General features: G+C 42.1%; 2 protein-coding genes across 5 annotated transcripts; both read right to left on the reverse strand.

The window, feature by feature from the left end:
• Positions 1-3,910: 3,910 nt before the first annotated feature.
• On the reverse strand, positions 3,911-8,867 carry LOC116252862 (F-box/LRR-repeat protein 4). Of its 4 annotated transcripts, none has more exons than XM_031627462.2 (3): positions 5,427-8,867; positions 5,315-5,342; positions 3,911-4,481 (listed from the first exon to the last, which is right to left on the reverse strand). In XM_031627462.2, exon 1 carries the CDS (start codon positions 8,313-8,315, stop codon positions 6,624-6,626), a length of 1,692 nt encoding a protein of 563 aa, XP_031483322.1. In that variant the 5' UTR covers positions 8,316-8,867; the 3' UTR covers positions 3,911-4,481; positions 5,315-5,342; positions 5,427-6,623. The 4 variants fall into 4 exon arrangements, with proteins under 4 accessions (XP_031483322.1, XP_031483321.1, XP_031483325.1 ...); XM_031627461.2 differs by having other exon boundaries at positions 3,911-4,484; XM_031627465.2 differs by having other exon boundaries at positions 5,422-8,867.
• Positions 8,868-12,884: 4,017 nt separating this feature from the next.
• Positions 12,885-16,895, reverse strand: LOC116253727 (uncharacterized). The gene is made up of 5 exons (XM_031628701.2): positions 16,303-16,895; positions 14,415-14,474; positions 14,215-14,277; positions 14,009-14,077; positions 12,885-13,686 (listed from the first exon to the last, which is right to left on the reverse strand). The coding sequence occupies exons 1-5, from the start codon at positions 16,741-16,743 to the stop codon at positions 13,327-13,329; spliced, it is 993 nt and encodes a 330-aa protein (XP_031484561.1). The 5' UTR covers positions 16,744-16,895; the 3' UTR covers positions 12,885-13,326.
• Positions 16,896-22,882: the final 5,987 nt, after the last annotated feature.

Genomic DNA, 22,882 nt, shown 5'->3' on the forward strand with positions numbered 1-22,882 from the left:
CATTCAGAGCGGCGCCGTTGTTCATCTGCTCCAAAAACAACCTGATGCATCGCCTCCAAACATTAATTTTTGATGCAGCAAGCTTGAGGAGAGATCGAGCACAATCGCATAGACGACCCATCAACTCCACATTCAATCGATCCACTACAGATTGTGAGATCAGTGAGACCCCGAACATCTATAAGGATCAAGGGCGCAATGATGTCAAACTTTCAATATGTAAATGTTAATCTGAAGATCGAAGCTGTTTCATGAATATTTAATGATTATGTTTCTTATGAACCCGTCCAAATAAAGTCGACTACCATGGTTTTGGAACATGATGAACACAACCATGTGGCTGAATCCCGAAAAGAAGACTCATAAATTGGTTGCTGGAGACCAACAGATTGATATATAGAACAGAACATTTTCTGTAATTTAGCTCTGGTTTCCCTCTATAAAAAAATTAAATAAGTTAACACTCCAGTGCAAAAACAAACTAATTTAGCAGAGAGATACCACGAAAAGCAATGTCTAATCATATACTAATCGATCTGAAATAAGTAGTCATGATGAAACAAAGGCAGCCAAGATGGAGAATCAGAAGTCTTAGCGTACCTCGAGGGAGAAAACAGAAACTGTCATCCCTGTAACAGGAAGAGAAAATGACGCTATTAGACGGTGGTCATAGTCTGTCATTCATGCAACGAAGTATTTGATCTATCGAGCAAATGAGAGTCTAAAAAAGAAGAGGTAACGGAGTCAAGTGGCCCTTCAAATTTTTTTTTTTTTGTAGTTCACGAGATTGCGAAGGGAGTTCCACTACTAGACACTGATTTCTGCACTATGCTGGAAACCCCACGCCACAATTTGAGCTTACTAGTGGAACTCCTCTGTCAATCGTGAGAACATTTCTCTGTAATCATGCTGAACTGTTCTTTCCCTTATCTCAAAAATTAAGCCAAGATCATCGGGAAAACTAAATTGCAAAACTAGAAAAACTAAAATGCGCAGAGACTGAGAACAGAATATATATCGACAAACAAATGCGTTTGGAGCCTTTGGACATCAGACATGAAGAGAAGCTCTCTCTCTCTCTTGATTAACTTAACGTTGTCAAGTTTTTCGAGGGCAAAGCAGATACGCATATGAACTATCTGAGAGGTAGTAACAGATTCGCACACGCACCTGTGTGTGCTTTGATTAAGCCAACATTATGAACCTTGTCTCTTGAGGTGTTTGGAATCTCTAGAGATTTGAACTGTCTGAGAGCTACCAACATGGTCTGTCTCACAGTTTGGAGCTGCTATACAGAGAAACTATCTGAGAGTTATCAATACCTCTGCGCAAACACAAAGTTGTACGTTTGATTAAAGTAAAAAACATCAAGTCAAGGAAACGATCTGGGAGCTACCAATGCTCCGCATAAACACCCGTATATTGGATAAATTCAAAGAACACGAAGTTTTCTTTTTGAGGTATTCAGATTTACTAGAGATATAAATTGCCTGTGAGGCAGCAATTCCTCTGCTCGTACAAAAAAATATTAGTTCCACTGTAGAGATTGGTGGCTTTTGCAGTTTGAGATCATGGGAAGATCATACTTACTTGGTTGAAGTAAACTCTAAAAAATACCAAGCGACATATAAAGCAGTATGTATCTGCTAGAAGTATAAACTGTCTAAGACAATTTAGCTTTCCTGTTTGTCAACTTTCACATAGGGGTCGGTAACAAAACCAAACCAGCAAGGAGAAACACAAGTGTAAGGCAGAACACAGACAAGATTCGGACTAGGCTGTGCCTGTCCAAACCCAGAACCGGTGTTGGTAGACTAGTTGCTTAGGCGACCGACACAAAGGCATCCTAAGAAAAGACTCATACCGCAACTGCATCGGATTCCCAGTCCGATGAGAATTTTCTTACCAAGCTCAATCACTTAAAACTAGATACAGATCGAATATCCGGTTACATTCGAACCATATACATCTTTACCATTTTCAAGATTTACTACGCAACTCCCGCCGGACACTTGACCGGAAGTTTTCTCAGGTGATGACGAAGATGCACGCTTTCGAATCTCAGGTGAAACCAATGATTTTGATTTCAAATCCAAGCCCGGACACTCCAGTAATGAACAGCTCTATAGTGGATCCACTCAAAATCTTCGTCTCGACAACAAACCACGTTACATTTAGCCTAGTCACGAAATTGATCTGGAGTTGAAATTGTTTGATAATGGATAGAGTAGTCCATGAAAATGTCGATATATGCATACTTACATTCCTTTTGAGTTGGAGGTCTTTCTCTCTGATTCTTACGGACCTGTTAGTATGGTAAACTGAGTTCTTTAAACATTAATTGTCCTTAAGGGTGTATAGCGAGTCTTTGCATTCCTTTATATTCCAGTTGAGATTCTTTCTTAAACCGCTTGTTCTGTGCGATGGGTATCTTAGTTTGGGCTCAGAATATATTCCCTTGAACATAATCCCAAGTTGATTGCTGACAAAGCTCTAGGGCCTAAGCTATGCTATTCAGACTCTATATACAAGACATTCATGACGCAACCACATGAACGAGTGCAGTGCAGTGCGTCTTTGATTTCTAGTCTCTGTAAGTCGCCTTCCAATTGAGATAAGCAACAAAGCAGGACCGCTGCCTGCTGTTTAGAAAACGCCAAGATGAAGTAAGTTCCATCTTCGTCGAAGTTTGTGAAAACCAAAATCTAAAGCATCGAGAGAGAGAGAGAGAGAGACCTGTTTATTGTTTCTGATGAAAGATGTTTGACTGGTAGTCGAACTAAATCAATCCGAACTTTTTGCCTCAGCTCTTCAAGAGGTGAAGATGAAGGAAGAGATGGAGAAAGAGAAAGAAGATGAAGGTACAAGTAAGCAGACAGGCGAGAGACGGACAACTTTCTCTATTTTCGTCTCTGAAGTGACGGTTGCCGCCCATCCATGTTGACAAGTGGTGCGCTTCATCGTGGAAAGCTGCAAGGTGCTCGCGTCCCATGTCTGCGCCTCCCATGCGTCTCAACTCAAACATGCACAAGGAGAGAGAGAAAGAGGAGCCACAGTTTTTTCTTCCGTTTATACCATGGTTCAGAAACAAGTCGGTATTTCTGGCTTTATTGGGAAAGCCATTGTTCAGGAAACAACTGCCGCGCGGAGGCCCCACAAAGTTGTTTGATGGGGAAGAAGGAACACACCGTTCCTGCCGTTCCATGATTTTAGTTGCAGAACAAATTGAGAAGCGTTCCCGCCTATACCATTTTGAGGAAGTTCTATTAAGTTGTCACAAAAGTCTGTTCTTAGCCCATCAAGAGAAAAAATCCAACGTGCTGAAAAGTTTTCATCTTGTCAGTTCGGTACGACCATTTAGGTATCATTTCAGTCTCAATTTGGAAGAGGATGCTGTTTTTGGAGCGTTCAACATTCCAATTGGAACTTCTAAGCTTATATAGGCTAATGGTGGTCTTTCCTTTTTTACAGTATGAAATTTTTCCAAGTCCTGTTTGATGACATGGTAGAATTTAAAGTCCTGTTTGATATGACATGGTAAAATTTAAAGTCGCACATTGATAGTTTTTTGCATGGTAAAGGGTAAAAAACATGAGACTTTTTTCCTGTTGTTGATTAGGAGTGACAGTCATCATTTGAACGATTTATATGCAGCCCAAGTCGATCTCCTTGCAACCAAGTACATTATTAATGCTCCAAAGTCCAAACAGAGCATTCGGAGTATGCACGCAACTCCACAAATAAATCTAATACGTAGATTTGGCAAGAGGCACCTTTGAAGTAAAGATTCAACCAGATAGATTATAGAGACTCAAAGTTTTGATCAATTAATCTACTCTCCATATATAATCGGTAAGGGGTTCCACAGAAAATAAGAAAGATGTCCACACAATCATGAGTACAAGCACTGTTACAAGAAAATTGTTCCTTTCCAATGACATAAAAGGCTATAAAATTACACAGATGATGGACATATATTACATCACGTCATGCCAGCAAATTCATTGAGGGTAAAGATCACAAAGATATTTCAGCAAGGTGGAGAGAACAAATTGAGTGCAGGTCGAAATCATCCAAGGGCGACTAGAGAGACAAACTTGGCACCTTTGCTCTCAGGTGTGCTGCAGATAAAGCAGCATTTCCTCTCAGGTTGCTAGCAACTGCAGCCTTCATTCCCACTATTCTCAAGTTGATAGAAAATATGGCCAAGGAAAAAGATGCAACGAGCATGTCATGAACCCTCTTGAGCTGTAGGTCTCATTCACGCATGTAAATTTAACCACGTTCTTGCTTCTGGAGTTGTGGTGCTGCCAACCAACCTTGTTAGTGGTTAGTTTTGAAACTAATAAAAGAAATTTGAGAAGCTTCAAGGATGCCTTCATGCAACTTCTGCATCTTTCCTTATTCAACTTCAAACTATTAAGGAATTTTAGAACTTGTACAGCCAGCTGACCACCATTTATATCAGCTCCAAAAGAGACCTACTGGAACAAACATTCAACAAGGTTACCCGTCAGTGGCTTATGTGCAGTCATACTCAAAATGGGCGAGCTCACTGGCATATTTAGGCATTAAGTGGTCCATAGTGATTTGCTCTTAACTCATCTCCTAGTTGGCATGGATACGTGTGAACTATGTGGCAATTCAACAACACTAGATACACATCCAAGGTGCATGCTAAAACAACAAATAGAAGCAAGTCAAAAACCACAACAGAGAAAGAAGAGGTTATACTGAGGTTTATAGCACACTTTGACCACTACCAAAATCTCCAAATGAATAAAGTGAAGCACACTATAGAAATCAAGTGCAAGTCCATGGAAGAAATCATTTAGAGTGGTCCAAATATGCCACCAGAAGATGAAAAATCAAGTCCACCATAAGAGGCGCCATTTTTTTGGAGAGGAGAGCAAGGGGTCAAAACAGAAGGTCTTAGGCAAAGGAGACAAAAGGTGATGGGTGATGTCAGCTGCATGCATGATATAAGCAGTGCACTTCCTTACAAGCCCATCTTGCACAGACAGGATACAAGAAAAAACGAAAAGGATAACACCAATCAACAAACAACATACACGACGGATTATCAGGAGAAATGAAGAAGAAAATAAAAATGGGCAGCTGGCAAAACACTCTTGCACAACCAACATGGTAAAATAATCAGGATCGTTTTCCTCTTCCTCCTGATTTCCTCTATTCAAACAACCACCAACCAAATAAACAAGCCAGCAGGAAAACTACAACCAAACACATTTTCCTTCTATGGCCGGCAGATTGGGAAAAGAGGTAGTAAAACTGCCACAAAAAGGGGACTCACCTCGAGAAGCAGCTTCTTTCAGCCAACCCTGCAGAGAGAGAAAAGAGAAAGGGGATTAGGGCACCGTATAGCAGAAACAGAGGGAGAGGGGGGAGAAGCAAGGCCACCTTACCCGGCGCGAAGGAGGAAGAGGAAGATCGCCGGCTTCGACAGAGAGGCAAATCGCAGGCTTCGACACAGGGAGGAAGAGGGCTTCGCAGAGAGGAAGGGGCGAGAAAGAGAGACGAGAGCGAGAGAGGAGAGGCAGCCAGAGAGGAGAGGAATGAGAGAGCGAGAGGAGAGGGGAACGAGAGAGGAGAGGGGAAGAGGCGACGAGGGGAAAGAGGAGAGAAAACGAGCTAGGATGGAGAGAACGAGAGAGGAGAGGCTCTGAGAGAGGAGAGGGGAAGAGGCGACGGAGGGAAAAGAGGAGAGACCCGACTTTTTTTCGGGTGAAATTTACCACGTTTGTACCGTGGTAAATTTCACCGCGTTTGATGCACTCATTCATTCACGAGTGAAATTTACCACGACCTTACCATTTTCACCTCTTCTACCGTTTTTTCCCTCGCAATCAAACGGGGCGTAAAAGAGATGGTCTCCCAGATGAAATTCCACTTTCGTTGGGAAGGGGAACTCAAACCAACTCCACCCCTACATGGAATTCCCGCCTTCGTCCAAAGTTGTTTACAAGAAAACAATGGAAGATTGTGCACACAAGAAAAAACAAGGAACAATGTTTGAGCTTTTTATTGCTATTGGTTTAGTAAAGTTTGATGGGCAGTTCTCGCCCTCAATTTAAAGGAGAAAAGGGTATTTTCAGTTTTGAAGATTTTCCCTCACTGGCTAGCCAGACTTCCATTTGAAATCAATGACATGCATTTAAGAGGTGTGAGTTCAATACTTCTACCTGCTCCAATGTTGTCAATATCAATGCGAACTTGTAACCAATGTAAATCACAGCAACAACAAGAAAACAAAGAAAAGAAGTCCTCTGCTGTAAATCTTGAGAGCGAGAGACATGCATTTATCATTTGTAACCATATGACATGCATTGAAATTTACAGCAGTCCTCTGCTGTAAATCTTGAGAGCGAGAGAGAGACATAGTAAAAAAAAAAAAAACATTTATCGATCTATCTGACAGAGAAAACTTTATTAACTAACGAACTTCGCATGGACCGATGAATGTTTGCTAAGGAAGAAGAAGAAAAAAAAAAAATCTTTAGAGACAAAGAAGCGTACTGTTTGCGATTACGACTCTGAAAATTTGCAGAGGGACATTGTTATTAGACGGAAAGAATGCCCCCAGTATCAACCAAGGAAGAGATTCAAATTCTGCAGCCACTGCGAAGCTCGGACCTCCATTCCTCTGAGGTGCAAAGCAAGCAGCCATGCCTGATCAGCATGATCTTCTTGTGGGCTTCCGAGGGGAGGAAGTCGCCGGGAGGAGCGATCCTCCGGAGAGACGGCCGGGCGATCACCATCCAACTGAGCAGCCCCACCCAAATGCGCGCGCACCTGCTCAGGTTCACCTCCCTCAACGCCTTGCACATCCTCACCACCTCCTTCACTCCCTGCTCCGTCACGCCCAGGCAGCCCTCGAGTCCCAACCTCGCCATTCCCCGGCAACTCTTCCCCACCTCCACCAAACCCTCGTCCGATAACCCGGAGCGTCCGGCTTCCAGGACCTCCAGCTTCTCCAATCCCCTCACCCTGCTGATCCTCAAGCAATCGTTCACGCTCAACTCTTTGATTTCTCCGCAGATGCCGATGATTTCCGATAAGATCTCGTCGTCTAAATGCTTGTTCCACCCCAGCCTCAATCTTCGAATCCTTCCCCTCCTGAACTTGCACTCAGAAAATCCTGTCCCCTTCCCCAGATCGGTCCTCTCCATCCGAATCTCTTCCAGATTGGCGGCGTTCGTCAGAATGGTGCGAAGACTCTCGTTCGTCAGACGGTGGCAAGAGCTCAGATTGATAAATTTCAGATCGGTGAGCCGGAAGCCTATCAATTTCACTGCTTCGTCGGTCAGGAAAGCGGCTGCTTCCAGATCCAGGTGCTCCAGGAGCTCGCATCGCCGGACTACTTCGGAGACACCTTGAAGCGAGACACCTTCGCAGCGACGGAGGATCAGTCTCCGGAGGGACCCGCCAAGATTGGAGATTGCGAGGAGGAGATGGTTTGAAACGTCCATTCCTGACAGGTCAAGGCTCTGCAATTCCCTGCCAGGAACAAGGAAGACGTTTACCCCAGGGCGGTTGAGTGAGATCCTGCTCCCGTTTACAGACAGAGACTCGAGATCCCGGCAGCGCGAGGCCACGAATGCAACGCCGTCCCCGCTCAAGAACTCGCAGTCAAGTGCCGCAAGTCGTCGGAGGGAAGCGCAATTCAAGGCGATCGAGAGGAGGGAGCGGTCAGAGATGCAGTAGTTCCCGGACAGATCGAGCGACAGCAGGTTTCGGAGCTTCCGGGACACGAACTCGACACCGGCGTCGCTCACTTTGCCCGTCGACCCGAGCCCCTCCCCCGGATAATCGACGGTTCCATCTTCCACCGGGTAGCTGACGTCGAGCTCATCCAAATTCGGGAACGAGTCGGCGATCACGATGAGAACTCTGTCCGAAAGCGCCTTTACTCTGGAGCAAACGAGGGTCTTCAAGGTGGGGACGCTCCGGCCGAGCTCTTTCAACCTGCACAGCGGCAGCCGTCCCTGGCCAGAGAGGTCGAGTGTCCGAATCCTCGCGCCGGAGGCCCCGAGGTCCCGGAGGAGGCGGTCGAGCTGGTCGCCGAAGAAGCCGAAGGAAACATCGACGCTAACCAAGTTGGGGAAGCGAGAAAAGGGACTCGGAGAGCGGGATGGGAAGCGAAGGGTGAGAGAGGAGACAAGGCGATTGGCGATGGCGAGGAAGTGCTTGCAGGCGAGGGAGGGGGAATCGAGATGGCGCGTGTGGCACAGGGCAAGGCGAGCAAAGATGAGACGCCAACAGTCTTCCGGCAGTTCGGGGCAGCACCCCTCCATGGCGCCTCTTCGGTGGCCAACGCCCTGCCTGTCCGTCGCCGGCCGGCCGGCAGTTCCCGGCAACCGTGGAGGTGAAAGCGACGTCTGAGAGAGACTCCCTGTTCCACTTCCGCCCGGACTGGGATTCTCAGCCAAAGGCGATAGCGAGAGAGAGGGAGCGTCGTGATCCGAGGCGGCGGGTACGGGCTTGGAACGTTCGGGAAATTTTAGTTAATTTCCCTTTTGCGCAATTAATCTGCGGCGCCTGTTGGCGCTGCGTTTGGATTCCCTATCGGTTTCTCTCTTTATTTTTCATTTTTTCTTTTTTTGCAATTTTGAATTTTGAAAATCGGGTCTACCAACTTACTTTTATCTGGATAATTTAAACAAAAGAGTTTCGAAAGCATACGTTAAATTGTCTTTTCTTTTTACCGACTCTTTTTTTATAAAGAATATTGGCGGTTACTAGGGAAATCAAAAATTGAAAGGTGTTCTTAGTTAAATATATAAAAAATCTGAAAGAAAATTTGAAATAGACTAACGGTCTAGATCGCCCCCATCCGGGTGAAATGGGGAAGTTGTTTAGATATCTCGCCGGCGAAATGGGGAAGTTGCGAGTTGATGACCCGACTGCTCTTGTGTGTAAAATGACAATAGCACCCTCCAAATGATAAAAGGAGGAGTCCCTCCTTGAGGACAAAACAGAAAAAAGAACAGTATTTGGCAGTGGCCAAACACATTAATATCCCCATTAAGAAATTGGATCAAATTTAAAAGGTGACATTTGACACCTGATATGTTTCAGATTAGAGTTCAAATATACATTTACATTTGATTGGATTCGGATTCAAATTCAATTTTCAATCAATAGTTTGTATTCAATATTTTTTGCATTTTTGAAATCGGTTGGATTTCGTTCAAAATTTGAAACTGGAAATCAGATATGAATGTAAAAAAAAAAAAGATTTTGATTGGATTAAGATGTGAAACTGGATTTTGGATTCAGATTCAAATGTCTGATTCTTTGATCGTATTAAAATCCAATTTTGAATCTGAAAATGTGAATATCCGAAAAAACATATACAGCACATTTGATTCTAATCTGATTTATTGATATCCCTAGATACAAGCTGCTAACCTCCTCTTACTAAAGATGCTGTCCCTTGCTAACCTCCTACTCAAAAGGAGAAGCAGGAAACCTTGAGTGGAAACTAGTGATTATTTCCAAGTCCCGATCCTATTACTCAAGTGTCCCATTATAAACCATGGTTAATGTCAATTTAACGACTGTTTCTAAGTGTCAAAATTTTAATTTTTTTCATCCTACACCATCTAGCATTGAACTGTTCATATATATATATATATATATATATATATATATATATATATATATAGACATAGGAAGCGTTTAATACAAACAACATTGCGTTCTCCAAAAGCATGTTTTCCTAATACGTATTTCAAAAACACACTATGCTTTCATTGCAAATTTAATCGTTGAATCTGGAAATTATTTACAATCACAATATGTTTCTTAGATCTTTCATTTTAAGAATATGTATTTCAATAACATCAGACGCCCTTTTAGAATCTTCAAGATAGAAATCGGTTCAACCACTTGTAATAAGAAGAGGTTGCTTGCTAAGGTGATAGCTAAGCTGGGTAGATGCTTAAGATTTAAGCATGTCAACAGGTTGGATTCGAACCAGATGTACCTTTTGTCCCATCCAATTTATCGAATTCAACTTTGGTATTGCATTTGTGTAAAAGAGAAGTCTATATATATTGTATTCGGGTTTGAATCTTAAATTCAAAGTCCTGATACGATCCAAATTTGATTTTAAATCTATAAAGCAGAGAATCGAATCTGAAACACATTATTATACCCCCGATTGGATGTTTAACTAAAACTGAATCCGAATCCAAATGTAATTTCGTATATATGAATCTGATCAGATCTCCTAACTAGATGCTAAACATTTTTTCATATCCAACTCTTTGGAAGCAATTCCGTTGGGCAAATCAGATCAATTAGACATATGTACTAAGATTGTTATGCAAAGTGATCAATGTTCATGGTATGTTACTTGCGACCTTTCGTAATTCCTGGATCTCGAGGGGGTGGCAGCCATTTTGCAGTTCGACTTTATGTAGCATCGACTTTTAGTGCTATAAAAAGGATACACTGATATACAAATTAAAGCATAGCAACTTAACTTGGACTGACCAAAAATAAAAAACAAGCTTAGTCACTTGAGAAGATGGGTGAAAGGTGGAAGCTTCGGCTTTGAAGGGGAACAAAATATTTATTTTGCTCACTCTCCCATATCTTTCACTACTCTCCACTGCAAAAACAGAGTGAAATTATGAAGGCGTATATGGAACTCATCCCTATGCACACAACTTATGTGGTAAATAGACGCGGTCCAAAGTCTACGCATGTAAACAATAAAATAATTGGGTAACAATCCATCCCGACTCCACCACGTTCTGTGCAACACATTAATAAAAAGAAAAGAAAAGAGAGAGAGAGGCATGAGGTTGGAGCAGCTTTGGCATGTGATAACGCCACTATCCCCGTGGGTTTCTGCGTCGCCATTTCTTTCTTCCTCCCTCTCTTCTTCTTTTCCTTTTCCCCTCAGATGAAAGTCTGAAAGTCTGAATGGAAGGAAGCACGCCAACACCAATGGTCCCCTTCTCCTCTCTCCCTTTTTTCCTGCTGCTCCAACTCAGAGGTCCTCACTGTCGTGTAGTATTATTAACTTTATATCTATCATCGGCTCCTGGCCTAGAAATCGAGCTTACGAAACACACCATCGCAATTCTAAAATCTAAACCGTTTTGAAAAGAATAATGTATAAATTCATTTGTGACGACATAATACAGGTTCATAGCTCATAAGCAAGTTTGCAAACGATACAAATATCGACGACACCGCTCCGAAAACCTGCTACTTTTGCCACTTGGAGAGGTGATGATGTCAACGTCAAAGGAGCACCGTCTCCTGACTGGCCGGCCGGTGATGGGCAGAGCCACCGATGGGTGGGAGAGTTAGAGCGGCAGAGGGAAAGAGGGGCCATTGTGGTAGCTGAGTGGGGTCGCCGTGGGTGAAGGAGACAGAGTAGGTTGAGGAGAGAGAAATTGACATGAAAAACCACAAAAAAATGTGTTCGGTTGTCTAATTATAAGATCCAACGGTTTTGATTAGCTGCCCATTTGACACAAAGATAACAGAGTCATGGTTATATATATATATATATATATATATATTATGAGCGTTTTCCGTTGCCCGTCTATATCATTTGGTTCTCATCGTTGGAAGGCATTTGTAGCTGAGGATAAGACAAACTCTGGCCGCAGGTTTCCGGCAAAGGACACAGTAAAGTGTTTTGTTCTCCTCAACTTGGAAGCTTTACATTCGAAGCCCTGACCAGGCGGATGCTCTTCCGTTTCTAAAATATCGTTTCTTACACAGATTCAACTTTTAACTGCGACGTCCCCGGTCCAATTTCATCTTTACTTTCCGAAAAGCAGATTTCCGAAGCTATTCTGACGTCGAGCCCTCACTATTCCGCGCTTTTAACCATCTCAAACAAAGATTCTTTTCTTGCAAAGAAGGCTACAACCAGCGACAAAATCGGTTGGTGAGCGGCCGAGCCTCGCGAAAGGGAACCTTTTTTAGGCAGAAAAAGAAAATGGCAAGACTTTGCTTTGCTTCGTAAAACGGGAGGGAGAGAGGTAAGAAAGTTAACGAGTAGAATTTCACGAAGTTGACTGAGAAATGGTGTTTTGAGGAGAAAGATGTATCCCCACATTGAAAGTTTTATAAAGATATAATTCATAGACATGTTATCTAGAAAGGATTGTTATGAAGTTCACATTGAATAATAATTGAATTCATGTCAGTGTATGAGAACATCTGCCACGTGGTAAAGGGCACACTACCAACTTGTCAAACACGCCCCGAAGCATCAAGAGATTTAAGGTCTGTTGCATTTATGGCTCTTTCAGAGGACGTCCTCTGCAACTTGGAAGAAGCCGCGGAAGAGAGATAGAAGGAAAGATGGAGGGACGCGTGACCTGCATCTACCCTCCATTCAATGCAAGAAACAAGCATACCCACAGCGGCCAGTGGCCCCCCTGCCTTCATTGCTTTTTTGAGTGTCAATATCTATCTCCCCATCCACGCCAACAATCAAAACTAATAAATGAAGGTAAGCTAAGGGCCTAAGAGAGGGGTCGTCCATGGCCTTTCAACTCTCGAGAACCAGCGAGAGAAAGATCAAGGATCCAAATTTCCAGCCAAAATGGCAGCCAGATCATTTCTCAGCAAGAAAGGAGCGATAATGCTCGATCTGCAACCAGATTGGCAGCTTTTGGGGATCTCTTCTCACCATCAAACCAATGGCTGTACTAAGGGGGCACGCATAAAGAAAAGTTTCACCTGGATGTACAACACCGCATCCTTCAATAGCTGGCTTCATTTTTGTGAGAGCCACTAGCGTATCAAGCAGACATTAAAAGGTTTAGGAAGTAAACACACCATCAAGAAACATTGCATCCACGAGGGAAAGAAAACCAAGAACGAAGTAAACAAATAGAAATAATACTTTGCCCATCCGGAAGTTTTATTGCCAACAAAAAAATATGCAGCTTTGCAGTTTTTTGACATGGCAGCTCGCATAAACAAGACCAAGCCTGTAAGCCTTTGGAAATTTTCGGCAGGCCCAGGCAGTTTAGTGGGGTACTTACAGACCTACAACCTCAAAAATTAAGCAGCCTTCAACCAGCAGCAACAAGGAAAAAAGTCTGATGAACAAATTTTCATTCACAGTGAGGTGTTAAAAGGGTTACGATCCACGCAGAAGGAAAAGAATGCAAAGAATCAAGGAACCAACTGCCGCATAGAGGTTCACAGCAGAAACTGACCTAGCATTCCATCACTCCTGATGTACTCTGGTGAAGGTAGTAGTGCTTATATACAGTTAATAAGGTAGACGTGGAGCTCAAATATGATTAACTATAGACGTAGCTACGCCGCATCGCCCGCAAAACTAACGTCTACAGGCAAGTTCAGATCAGGAATAAAAAATGCTTCACCACAGCCGGGAACAGGGGAGAACGAGCATGTTTCTCTGGCAGCATGGCTCTGATGAGTGGCGTTTGCCGTCCTAGAGAGTGGTTCAGTGTTCGTAAGGAGAGCAGAGTCGTGGACTTCTTGCATGGCGGCACCCGTGGCCAAGAAATCAGCCTTTGCACCTGAAGCACTTGGCGGTGTCACAGGATCAAGATCAGCAGCCTCTGCTGGAAGAACGGCTTCCTGCGGTGCTTGTTCAGATGTTTTGGAAGCTAAGATTTCTGGTTTCCCATTTGACACGTCCTTTGGAGGTAACTACACAAAGGGGGAAAAAAAAGCAACACTTTAAGCCCTTGACAAAATACAGGAACATAGAAAGGAAAAGTCTTTTGAAAAAGAGAGGGAGAGGGAGAAAGGAGTGCCTAGAAAAAGTGATTCTGGCGACCCATTCATGATTAGAAAAGCAACAAGCATATCTCACGAAAACTTGTTAAAGTGTGACCACAGAGTAACCGCTTGACAACAATGAATGAACAACAAATGCAGTTGGCATGCGTGCTTTACTCCGACTTGTGTGATTCAGTGGAGTAGTGCAAGTCTTGTACTGTCAAATGACAACCAGAAAAGAGGTCCTTACCTTTATCATCTTTAGACGCTTGTTTTGCTTTACCAGGCTCATGTAAGTCTTCATTAACCTCTCCATATCCTGCTCACAGAAGGCAAATAACTGCATCAGTTAAATAGACTAGAGAACAGAAGACAGAAGCCATTTAAACAACTGAAAACAATTAACAAAACGGTAAAGTGTGGGTAAACAAAAAAGGTGAAGTATGTAAAGCATACATTCTCTAAATTCGTTCTCTCGATTAGAAGTTTGTTCTCCTCATCTTTCAGGACAGCAATTGTCTGTAAGCAGAAAACAAGCACGATATATCAGAACAAACTGTACCATGCGAAGCACGAGAAACGCACGCAACCTGCTCATGTAATATACAGTTCACAAGAGAAAAGAGGCCTGAAAAAGAAAAAAAATATATACAAACCTTCTTCTTCGCTGGTCGTTTACTCGGCAGTCTCAATGCATTTGCTTCTCTTGCAGCAGCCTGTCCATGTAATATGCAGTTTACAAGCCCGATTAGTACTTAAAAAAATCAAAACTAATGATAGAGAGGCATAGAACATCACATTTTTCAAAAAAAAAAAAAAGTACACGACGAAATGGTCATATGACACGAAGCAAACACACTCGGTCTCACATTAACTCACCCCTTAAATGGCGTCACCTAAACATCAAACCCACTTCACCCAACTGTTCTCCTACGTCCCAAAAAGGGAACAAAATAATCAAGAAACTGGTTCCCGCAAACTTCTCCAAGCCAAAACCAACCAGCCTTTTCTACAAACAGTAAACGCCCTGCCACTGCTCATAAGCAGTTCAACTTCCATTAAAGATGGGAGAAACAGCACAATCAGAAGTGGGATGCATTCCACGCGTACTTATGGGAAACAGTAGAAAGAACATCTTGGTCCAAGGTCAAACACCTCATCAAGCCTCCACCACCAGGAGAGGGAGTGAGAGAGAGAGAGCCCAAAGTCAACACAATAAGCTCATCTTTCTCTACACAACCCCAAGTCCCCCAATTTGAAAGAAAATGGCGTCAACACCAATGTCATATATATATATATATATATATATATATATATATATAGAGAGAGAGAGAGAGAGAGAGAGAGAGAAGGGGGAGGGTTACAATGTGCTGCCTTGGGTGGCAGCAGCAGATCCTACATGGGGCGGGTGGTCGATGATTGGTGGGGCCTACAAGACGACATGGACAAAGACGAGTTGGGTGGGCCCCCACCACGTTGGGAATCCACAAGGAACCGACGGTGTGGAGTGTGGACGATGCTATCGACTCCACCAGATGGCATTCAATACGCGAGAGAAAGAGAGACGGGAATAGAAAAAGGGGGAAGGAAGAGAAGAGAGAAGAAGGAAAAAGAACAGAGAAGGGGTGGAAGTGGACTCTACTCTACCACCGGTGATGACCTAATTTGCTCTGCCCACCTCAAGGGGCCCCAACCCCACCACCCAAAAGAAAGAAATAAAAAGGAAACAACCAGAGTCCCACCGAAACAGCGTGAAGATAGAAACCCGTTCCTCCCCTTTCTTTCAACAAACAACATCAAAAGAAAAAAGAAAGGTGCTCTCCTCGAGGAGGGAAAAAAAAAATGAATGACACCCATCGGCGCCACCGCTCTCCTTCTCCCGGAAAGGAAGTAAAAAAAAAAAAACTACCAGCGCAGAAGATGAAACTATGAAACAGCAAACCCGTTATTCCCTCGCTTCTGCCCAAACATCTTCCCTCTTTCTCTTTCTCACAGAAGAGAGATATAGAGAGGGAGAAGAAAGGAAACAGATCACGAAAAAGGAAAAACCGTAAAAGCCATCAGATGCTGACAAACAAACCATTAACAATAGTACGGTTATAGACCCCGGATCAGATATTCCTTCCTCCCCTCCCCTCCCCTCCTTTTACACAGAGAAAAAGAGAGAGAGAGAGATGTTTCGCGGTTAGGTCAAGGGTTGGTTGGAGCTTTTGCTCAATAACAGAGAGGGGTGAGAGGACATCCGGCGGGGAGAAGCGGAACGCCATCTCCGCCGTCCCATCGACGAAATCATCACCACCACGAGGGACCACGACGACCACCACCACATGCACCAAACTTCGCATTTAATGCATCAACACCGTAGAAAAAAGTGTGAAGATGGAAACCGGCTTCACTTAACAACCGGAAAAAAAAAATAACCGATGAAGATATTTCTAAAAAAAAAAAAAAGGAAAAAGCTAAAAAAAAAAAACAGCGGGAGAAAAAGGAGGAAGAGGAGAGAGAAAAAAAAAAGAGAGTAGAGATGGCGAGGAGAAAACTAACCTTCAATCTGACAACACACCCGAACCCAGCGCCACCGTTGTCGCCGCCGCCGCCGCCGCCACCGGCCGTCTGAAGAACCTCAGCCGCCTTGACCCGCGGGTGGCTCGACGAATCCGATCCGTCACCGCTGCCCGCGGACCCCGCTCCCCCACTCCACGACAGCGGCGTGGTCGGGCTCGCTACCTTCTCCCTGGCGGCCTCCATCTCGGCCTTCCCATCCCCCTCCCGGTCGCACCACCCATCGGCCCTCGCCACCGGCTGCCTGGCCCTCTTCCTCACCACCCCCCACCTAACAGGGAGCGAGGCCGCCGCCGCCGCCGCCTGCGAGAACCTCGGCAACTCCGCCTGCGGGAGCCGAAGCCGCAAAAGCATCTCCGCGACCATGGCGTCGCTCCTCATCGCCATCGCTACCCACTCTTCGTCCATCTCCTCCTCCACCATCACAACACCACCAAAGGAGCAGGAGCCCAGAAAACTCCAGAGACGAAGACGAAGAAGACGAGACAAGGGACGGAAGAAGGAGAAGAAACAGGAAAAGGAACGAGGAGACCGGTATTCCTCTGCCTCTCTCCTTCTCCGCGCTCTTTAAATACGGGGGAAGGGCGAGTGTGTCTTGTATTTAATGCACATATCCGGTTTCCTCTTTTGTGTGGGCGACGACGACCCAAGCCCCCTCTCCCCGGGGCTCCCTGTCTAAGTGGCCCCACGCGCTACGTGGCCTCTTCCCATTGGTCCACCCTTGACCACCCTTTCCTAAAACCAGCGCCTTCGGCGTGACTCCTTCTCTCTCTACACCCCCACCTGATGTCAGTCGGTGGCAAGAGAGAGAGAGAGAGAGAGAGGACGAGGCCGCTGACGGTGTTGGCTCGTGCGAGAGCGCGGACGCTTACACGTGCCGCCCGATCTAGGCAGAGGTGTCAGTGTCGCCATCACCCAGGTGCGCCACTCGATCTGGTTCGCCCCCGCCTAGGCTCGAGCCCACTTGGTTCGGGTCTCCGTTACGGGCAGCTTGCTACAAATGGACCGGGTTTCGGATCCGGTTTCGAAATGCGTCTTGGATCCAGGAGTTGTTGCAAGTAGGTTTTGGTGATGATGCGTGTAGATAGAGATGGAGAGAGAGAGAGAGAGAGAGAGAGTATTTCTTTGTGACTAATAAATGTGGATCTAAGGGTTAATTGCTGGGTTGCGTTTTACCACATTTCTATAATCTTTTACTCTCTTTCCTTTTCCGATCTTCATGAGATCGAACTCAACTCCTCCGTCACGTGCCTTCGGGTGTAGAGAGAGAGAGAGAGAGGGAGAGGTTTTTTTGAAAAGACAAGAAAAGTTTTATTACTTTATTGAAAAAGAAATATTTATACGGAGGTTCTTTTCTTACAAGAATTTGAGTGTGGTGGATGCGATGCATGGCTGGCACTTAACTGAATCTAGAGGCGAACCGCCCTCCTAAACAGGCAACTCCGGCTTTCCTCATATGAAAAAATGTAGGTTTGAAAAGAGTCGTTTCTCGCTTCTCATGGGATTCGACGCCTGGATTTTTCCATTTCTCGCTTGCCATTTATGTCAGCACCATCTATCTTGGCACTTGCTTTAATTGAGTTTTTTTTTTTTTCCGAATATATGTGATTAACAAAAAATTATTCAAGGAATATTATATTAAAAAGTAATTGGAATCTGGCGAGTCTTGACTCTTAAATCGGCCGTGAAATGAAATGAAATGCAATGTAACGTGGTTTGGAGTGGGGTGGCTTTAGACCGCGAAACCAAATGAAGAGCTTGAGAAATGTTGGGGAATTTTCGTTCAAGGTTACCACCATTTAGTCATAATTCCAAATGTAGGCTTCACATTTGTAATTCAGTTCTTCTTATTTCAACCACTCAGGTGAAGAATCACCTTCAACGCGCCCCAAATCTGCCATCGATAATAAAAGCGTCAGTGGTGTTCATTTGAAAAAAAAAAAAAAACGAAAACAAAAATTATCTTTATTAAACTTCAAAGGATAAATTTGTTGAACACAAACTTTTACGTTATCCAAGAAGGCTTCATGGTTATCAGCAAGAATAAGAAGAACTCATCGTCTATCGTGAAAAGGGATAACGTCAATCTCGAATTTGTGATTAGAATGAAAAGATTGGGCTGCAAATGAAAACGCTTTTGTTAGAAGATTGGGATGAGGATAGATAGTGGGCTCCATCGGCCGAGGTGTAGCTGTGCCACTCATCCAAATTGTTGTCGCTTTTTCAGGCGACGCTTCAATTTTCCGAGTCTTTGTTGAATTTTCCGAGTCTATTTCATCAAACTCAGATAGTGAATTGCCCAATAACATTTAAAAAAGTAAATGATAAAAAATATGTATAATAATTAAATTATTAATATAATTAACAAAAAAAATTTATACGCATCCCTGAAGTTTATTTTTGGTGCATGCTTGTATAGCTCTTTTGCCTTTATCTACTTGGTTTCATGGTGATATAGCGGAACACCCTTGAACGAAAATGCTGCATATCCATAATTTTATGGTTTATAAGAATCGAACTAATGACCAGACTTAAACAACTCAGTAAAAGCAATCTTAACCAAAAAGTCTTGGAAATTCACCACATTGATTGTGAATTATAAGAGATAGTAGATTGGGCGGCACTAAGGAGAACCTTGGAGCGCTTTTCCGGGTGATGGGTGGTAATCTTCTTGCTCACATGAAACTAGTTATTGACTTTTGTATTCAAAATAGCTCTGGAAAAAGATAAACACAGTAGTTAATGTTCCATAAATAAATAAATTGTAGAAGAAAGGAACTAGTCTTTGGGAGCGAATCATTAATATGGCTTCCTTCAATATGATGTAGTGGATTTCAAATAATTCTTGTGTCTGTTTCCATTTAAATGTAATGTGGGATTGTATCTTTCAGCTCTTCAAGGCAAATAAGGAAGAATATTCAGTACTTTTTTGTTATGGTTTTACGCACTAGCCCTTCATGGTTATGGTGCAGCAAATATTATTCTACTGTCCATTTTAATAAATTGCGTTCTAGAGTACAATGTTTACAAATATTAACCAAATAATAATGATATGGCACAACAACCAGAATTAATTCATGTCTTAAAATCACCACATTATTGAGACATTGATTATATTGATGTTTGAATAAGAATTGTACGAAGAAAAAAAATATTATTATGAAAAAGACATATTATTTGTGAAAAATAAAATAATAAATTTTTAGTAAGAGAATGGAGGTTACTCTTATAATTGGCTAGACCGCGCAGTTTTGCATGAAAGGAAAAAATAAAACTATTGGCTAGGTCCGGCGTTACACTTAAAAAAATTGAAACGGAAATTAGTTTAAGATACTTTAAAAATGGCGGATACCCGAATAGTTGAGGCTTTCGATACTCGATTTTTTTTTTTTGTAATTGTGGCAATATTTTCCCGTACAAAATATTCGTTTCTGCATTATTTATATCATAAGCACATTTTCTTAAATTTTTGGTTTCAGTACCTTTTCAGCATCTCCTCAAAGAACTAAAACTTGTAAAGAATGATTTTTTTTTTAAAAAAAAAATAATTTTATCGTAATGGAGAAGTGCAGCACGAGCGGATCTAGTCAGGAGCATTTTCATAGTTAAGGTCGAGACCGTGCGGGACGCGGGGGACAATGCCTCCGTATTTTCAGAATTTCAGAAAGGTGGGCCTCATTTTTAGTTTATGACAAATAACGCCCTGAATGATTATTTATTAACATTCACGTTGCTAAGAAAACAAAAAGGTCAGGCCCACAACTTGAACTGCAAAAGGGTTTATGTGAGAGTGATGGAACGATTCGGTGCGGAGTTTTGTAGGTTTTCAGCATTCTAAACCCTAAATCTCCGGCGGTAAGGAGTACACTATGTTCCTTCACACAAAGGCAAAGCCAAAGGGACTGGGTCCGCACGCATGGGTCCCGTCCTCCCTTAAAAAATATATCAAAATTTTAATTTTAAAAATTTTACTTGTTCTATATAAAAATTAAATTTTTCGAGCATTTGGCAACACCAACACTAGCATCGATATGGTACTTCATCAATATATCTAAAAAATTATTGTTGTAGAATTTTATGAATCTATCCTAATGTTGGAAAGTGTGTATTATTATTCAAATTGCCAATCACCTCAAATCCGTTCTCAAATTCATAAATGTACATTAGGAGCAACCCTAACATGGTTAGTTTGTTGGGAGGGATATGGACCTCAAACTATGGATTAGATCCACCAATAACATACATGCCAACATTTACCTGTTATTTTTCTAATATTACTATTTCTCTTTAAATTAAATTACTACGTTCATATTGTTGACAAAATTTCAAGAACAGTAAAGAGAGATGTTAATGTAGATAACTTAATGATCGACAGTCGGAAATATGGGTATCATTAAAAAATCTACAAAAAAAAATTCGAAATTATAGGAGAAAAGTGGGCTAGAAAGAGAAACTTTCTTCTTCCAAAAAACTTTTGCCGCCTCTCGGTATCCATCCATGGATACTTCCAAGGTTTATTCGCACGAAGAGACACTTGAACAATAATATTTATGTTTGAACACAATTTTATAATCACATCTTCTAAAAAGAAAGAATGTGGCAATGACAAGAAATCCTGTGACACAAACAACCCCAGTTTTCCCGTGGTAACCGGCATCGATTTTGGCATTCTAATTGTTCTAAAAAATGACAAAGGAAGCATCGAAGTTCACGGAAAATTCATAATTTTTGTCCAACTTATCATCTAATATGACATTTTATTAGAACAAATAATAGTCCAAGTCAAACATACCGTCGTCGTCCAAGACCGAACAAGTGAAAAGGATGACGGAAAAAAGGGGCCCTCGACGGGGAAGACGAACCAAAGACTTGGTGAATTCAAGTAGCTCCTTCAAACAGGGGGAAAGATTTGACCAGTTGACAGCAAAGAATAATTTGTCTCAGGTCCCCTTTTTATGTATTCTTTTATGCGGAGGTCGACTACTGGACCACCACAACTTCTTGTCCACGTTTTTGGTGCACTTAGAATTAGCATGTTCTTTTTTTCCTTTTGTGAATTATACATGTCTCCATATATATATATATATATATATATATATATATATATATATATGTGTGTGTGTGTGTGTGAATGTTAGACGACAATGAATGTCCGGCGACTTTGGTTATTTAGAATCACACAGTCATCTAATCAGGGTTGTTTATATGATGCAAGAAGGCAAAAATATAGATTAATATTAGATGATGAACCCATCATCTTTTTCCTTTTGTTTCATCATGTTTAAACAGATGACCCTTATTAGATAGTTGGATCTTATTAGATAGTTTGATGACTATGAAAAACTAAAGTCATTATCCAATTTATATATATATATATATAAAAGGATGTCAATGTATGGGGTTCAAATTAATTGGAGATGTTGATAAATGATCAGCTTCCATAATGTGTCCATATTGGATGCAACATATTAATTTAAAATTCAACCGGGTTCAAATCTGAATCCGATTGCGTATTTATTTAAAACTGAAACTAAATCCCACCATACTTCATTTCTTAATTTTTGGATCCAAACTGCTTTCTTCATCGAATGTTAAAACTTTGTTTCCATGCGTGGCCCATTTTAAAGTAATTTGGTCGGATATCTGATGTAAATTGTATCGAATGACATACGTAAGAATAGGTTGTAGAAACTCGACCCACTCCTGCTCTGAACTTGGTCTGGCGGATCCTAACCTACTTTCAGCTTTATAAAAGACTAGGAACCAAGATTCATAGAGAGTGAGTTGGGATATGTCAGACTAGGGGGCTGAGTCCAAGAGTGAGTTGAGTCATTATAGTGGTATTAAAATACAGATATGAGGTTTCACATGTGCGAATGAGTATGTGTTAAGGGGGTAAATTTTTACATCCTAAAAGTTTAATATCGTATTAAAGATTGTGAGATATCTTCAATGACTTATAAAAAAGATTGTTAAAGTGATTAATTGTTATTGTTTCTAGTCTTTTTCAAACTAAAATGTAAATTGCTAAGGAGTCGATTGGAATCCATTAAACCAAGGATCCGAACTCGAAAGTAGGTGAAGTCCTTACATAGGCCCCGACGCATTGGAGATCTAACATTGGTACAATGTAAGATTAATAATAAGAACAAGCATGAAAAGCCAATTCTTTTTAGCCAGAAATCTAATACAATTAAACTTAATTTTTCTAATATTATAGATTGGAATATTTAACATAAATTTTTGAACATATGGTTCTGGTCCAACTCCATCCATCTGCGTCGTTAAAAACAGCAAAAATCATATATATATAATGCCACCGTACCTTATCAAGACAAAGACAAAGAAGAACAGTGAAGCGTTGGCGTTTGGTAGGCAAGAAGTTGGATTGGGACTTGTCACATCGACCAGTCTAATCTCAACACCAAAGTTCTTTACATGTTTGTCTCTATAAAAGTCACAGTTTATATGAGCTTGCCTCATCAAGAAAAAGATTGCACTAAACATTTGGTTTAGAATCCAAATTATTTTATTTTTAGCTTGAAAAACAGATATTATATGT

The sequence above is a fragment of the Nymphaea colorata genome, chromosome 4 (genome assembly GCF_008831285.2).
Source record: "Nymphaea colorata isolate Beijing-Zhang1983 chromosome 4, ASM883128v2, whole genome shotgun sequence".
In the NCBI taxonomy this organism is placed as follows: Eukaryota; Viridiplantae; Streptophyta; class Magnoliopsida; order Nymphaeales; family Nymphaeaceae; genus Nymphaea; species Nymphaea colorata.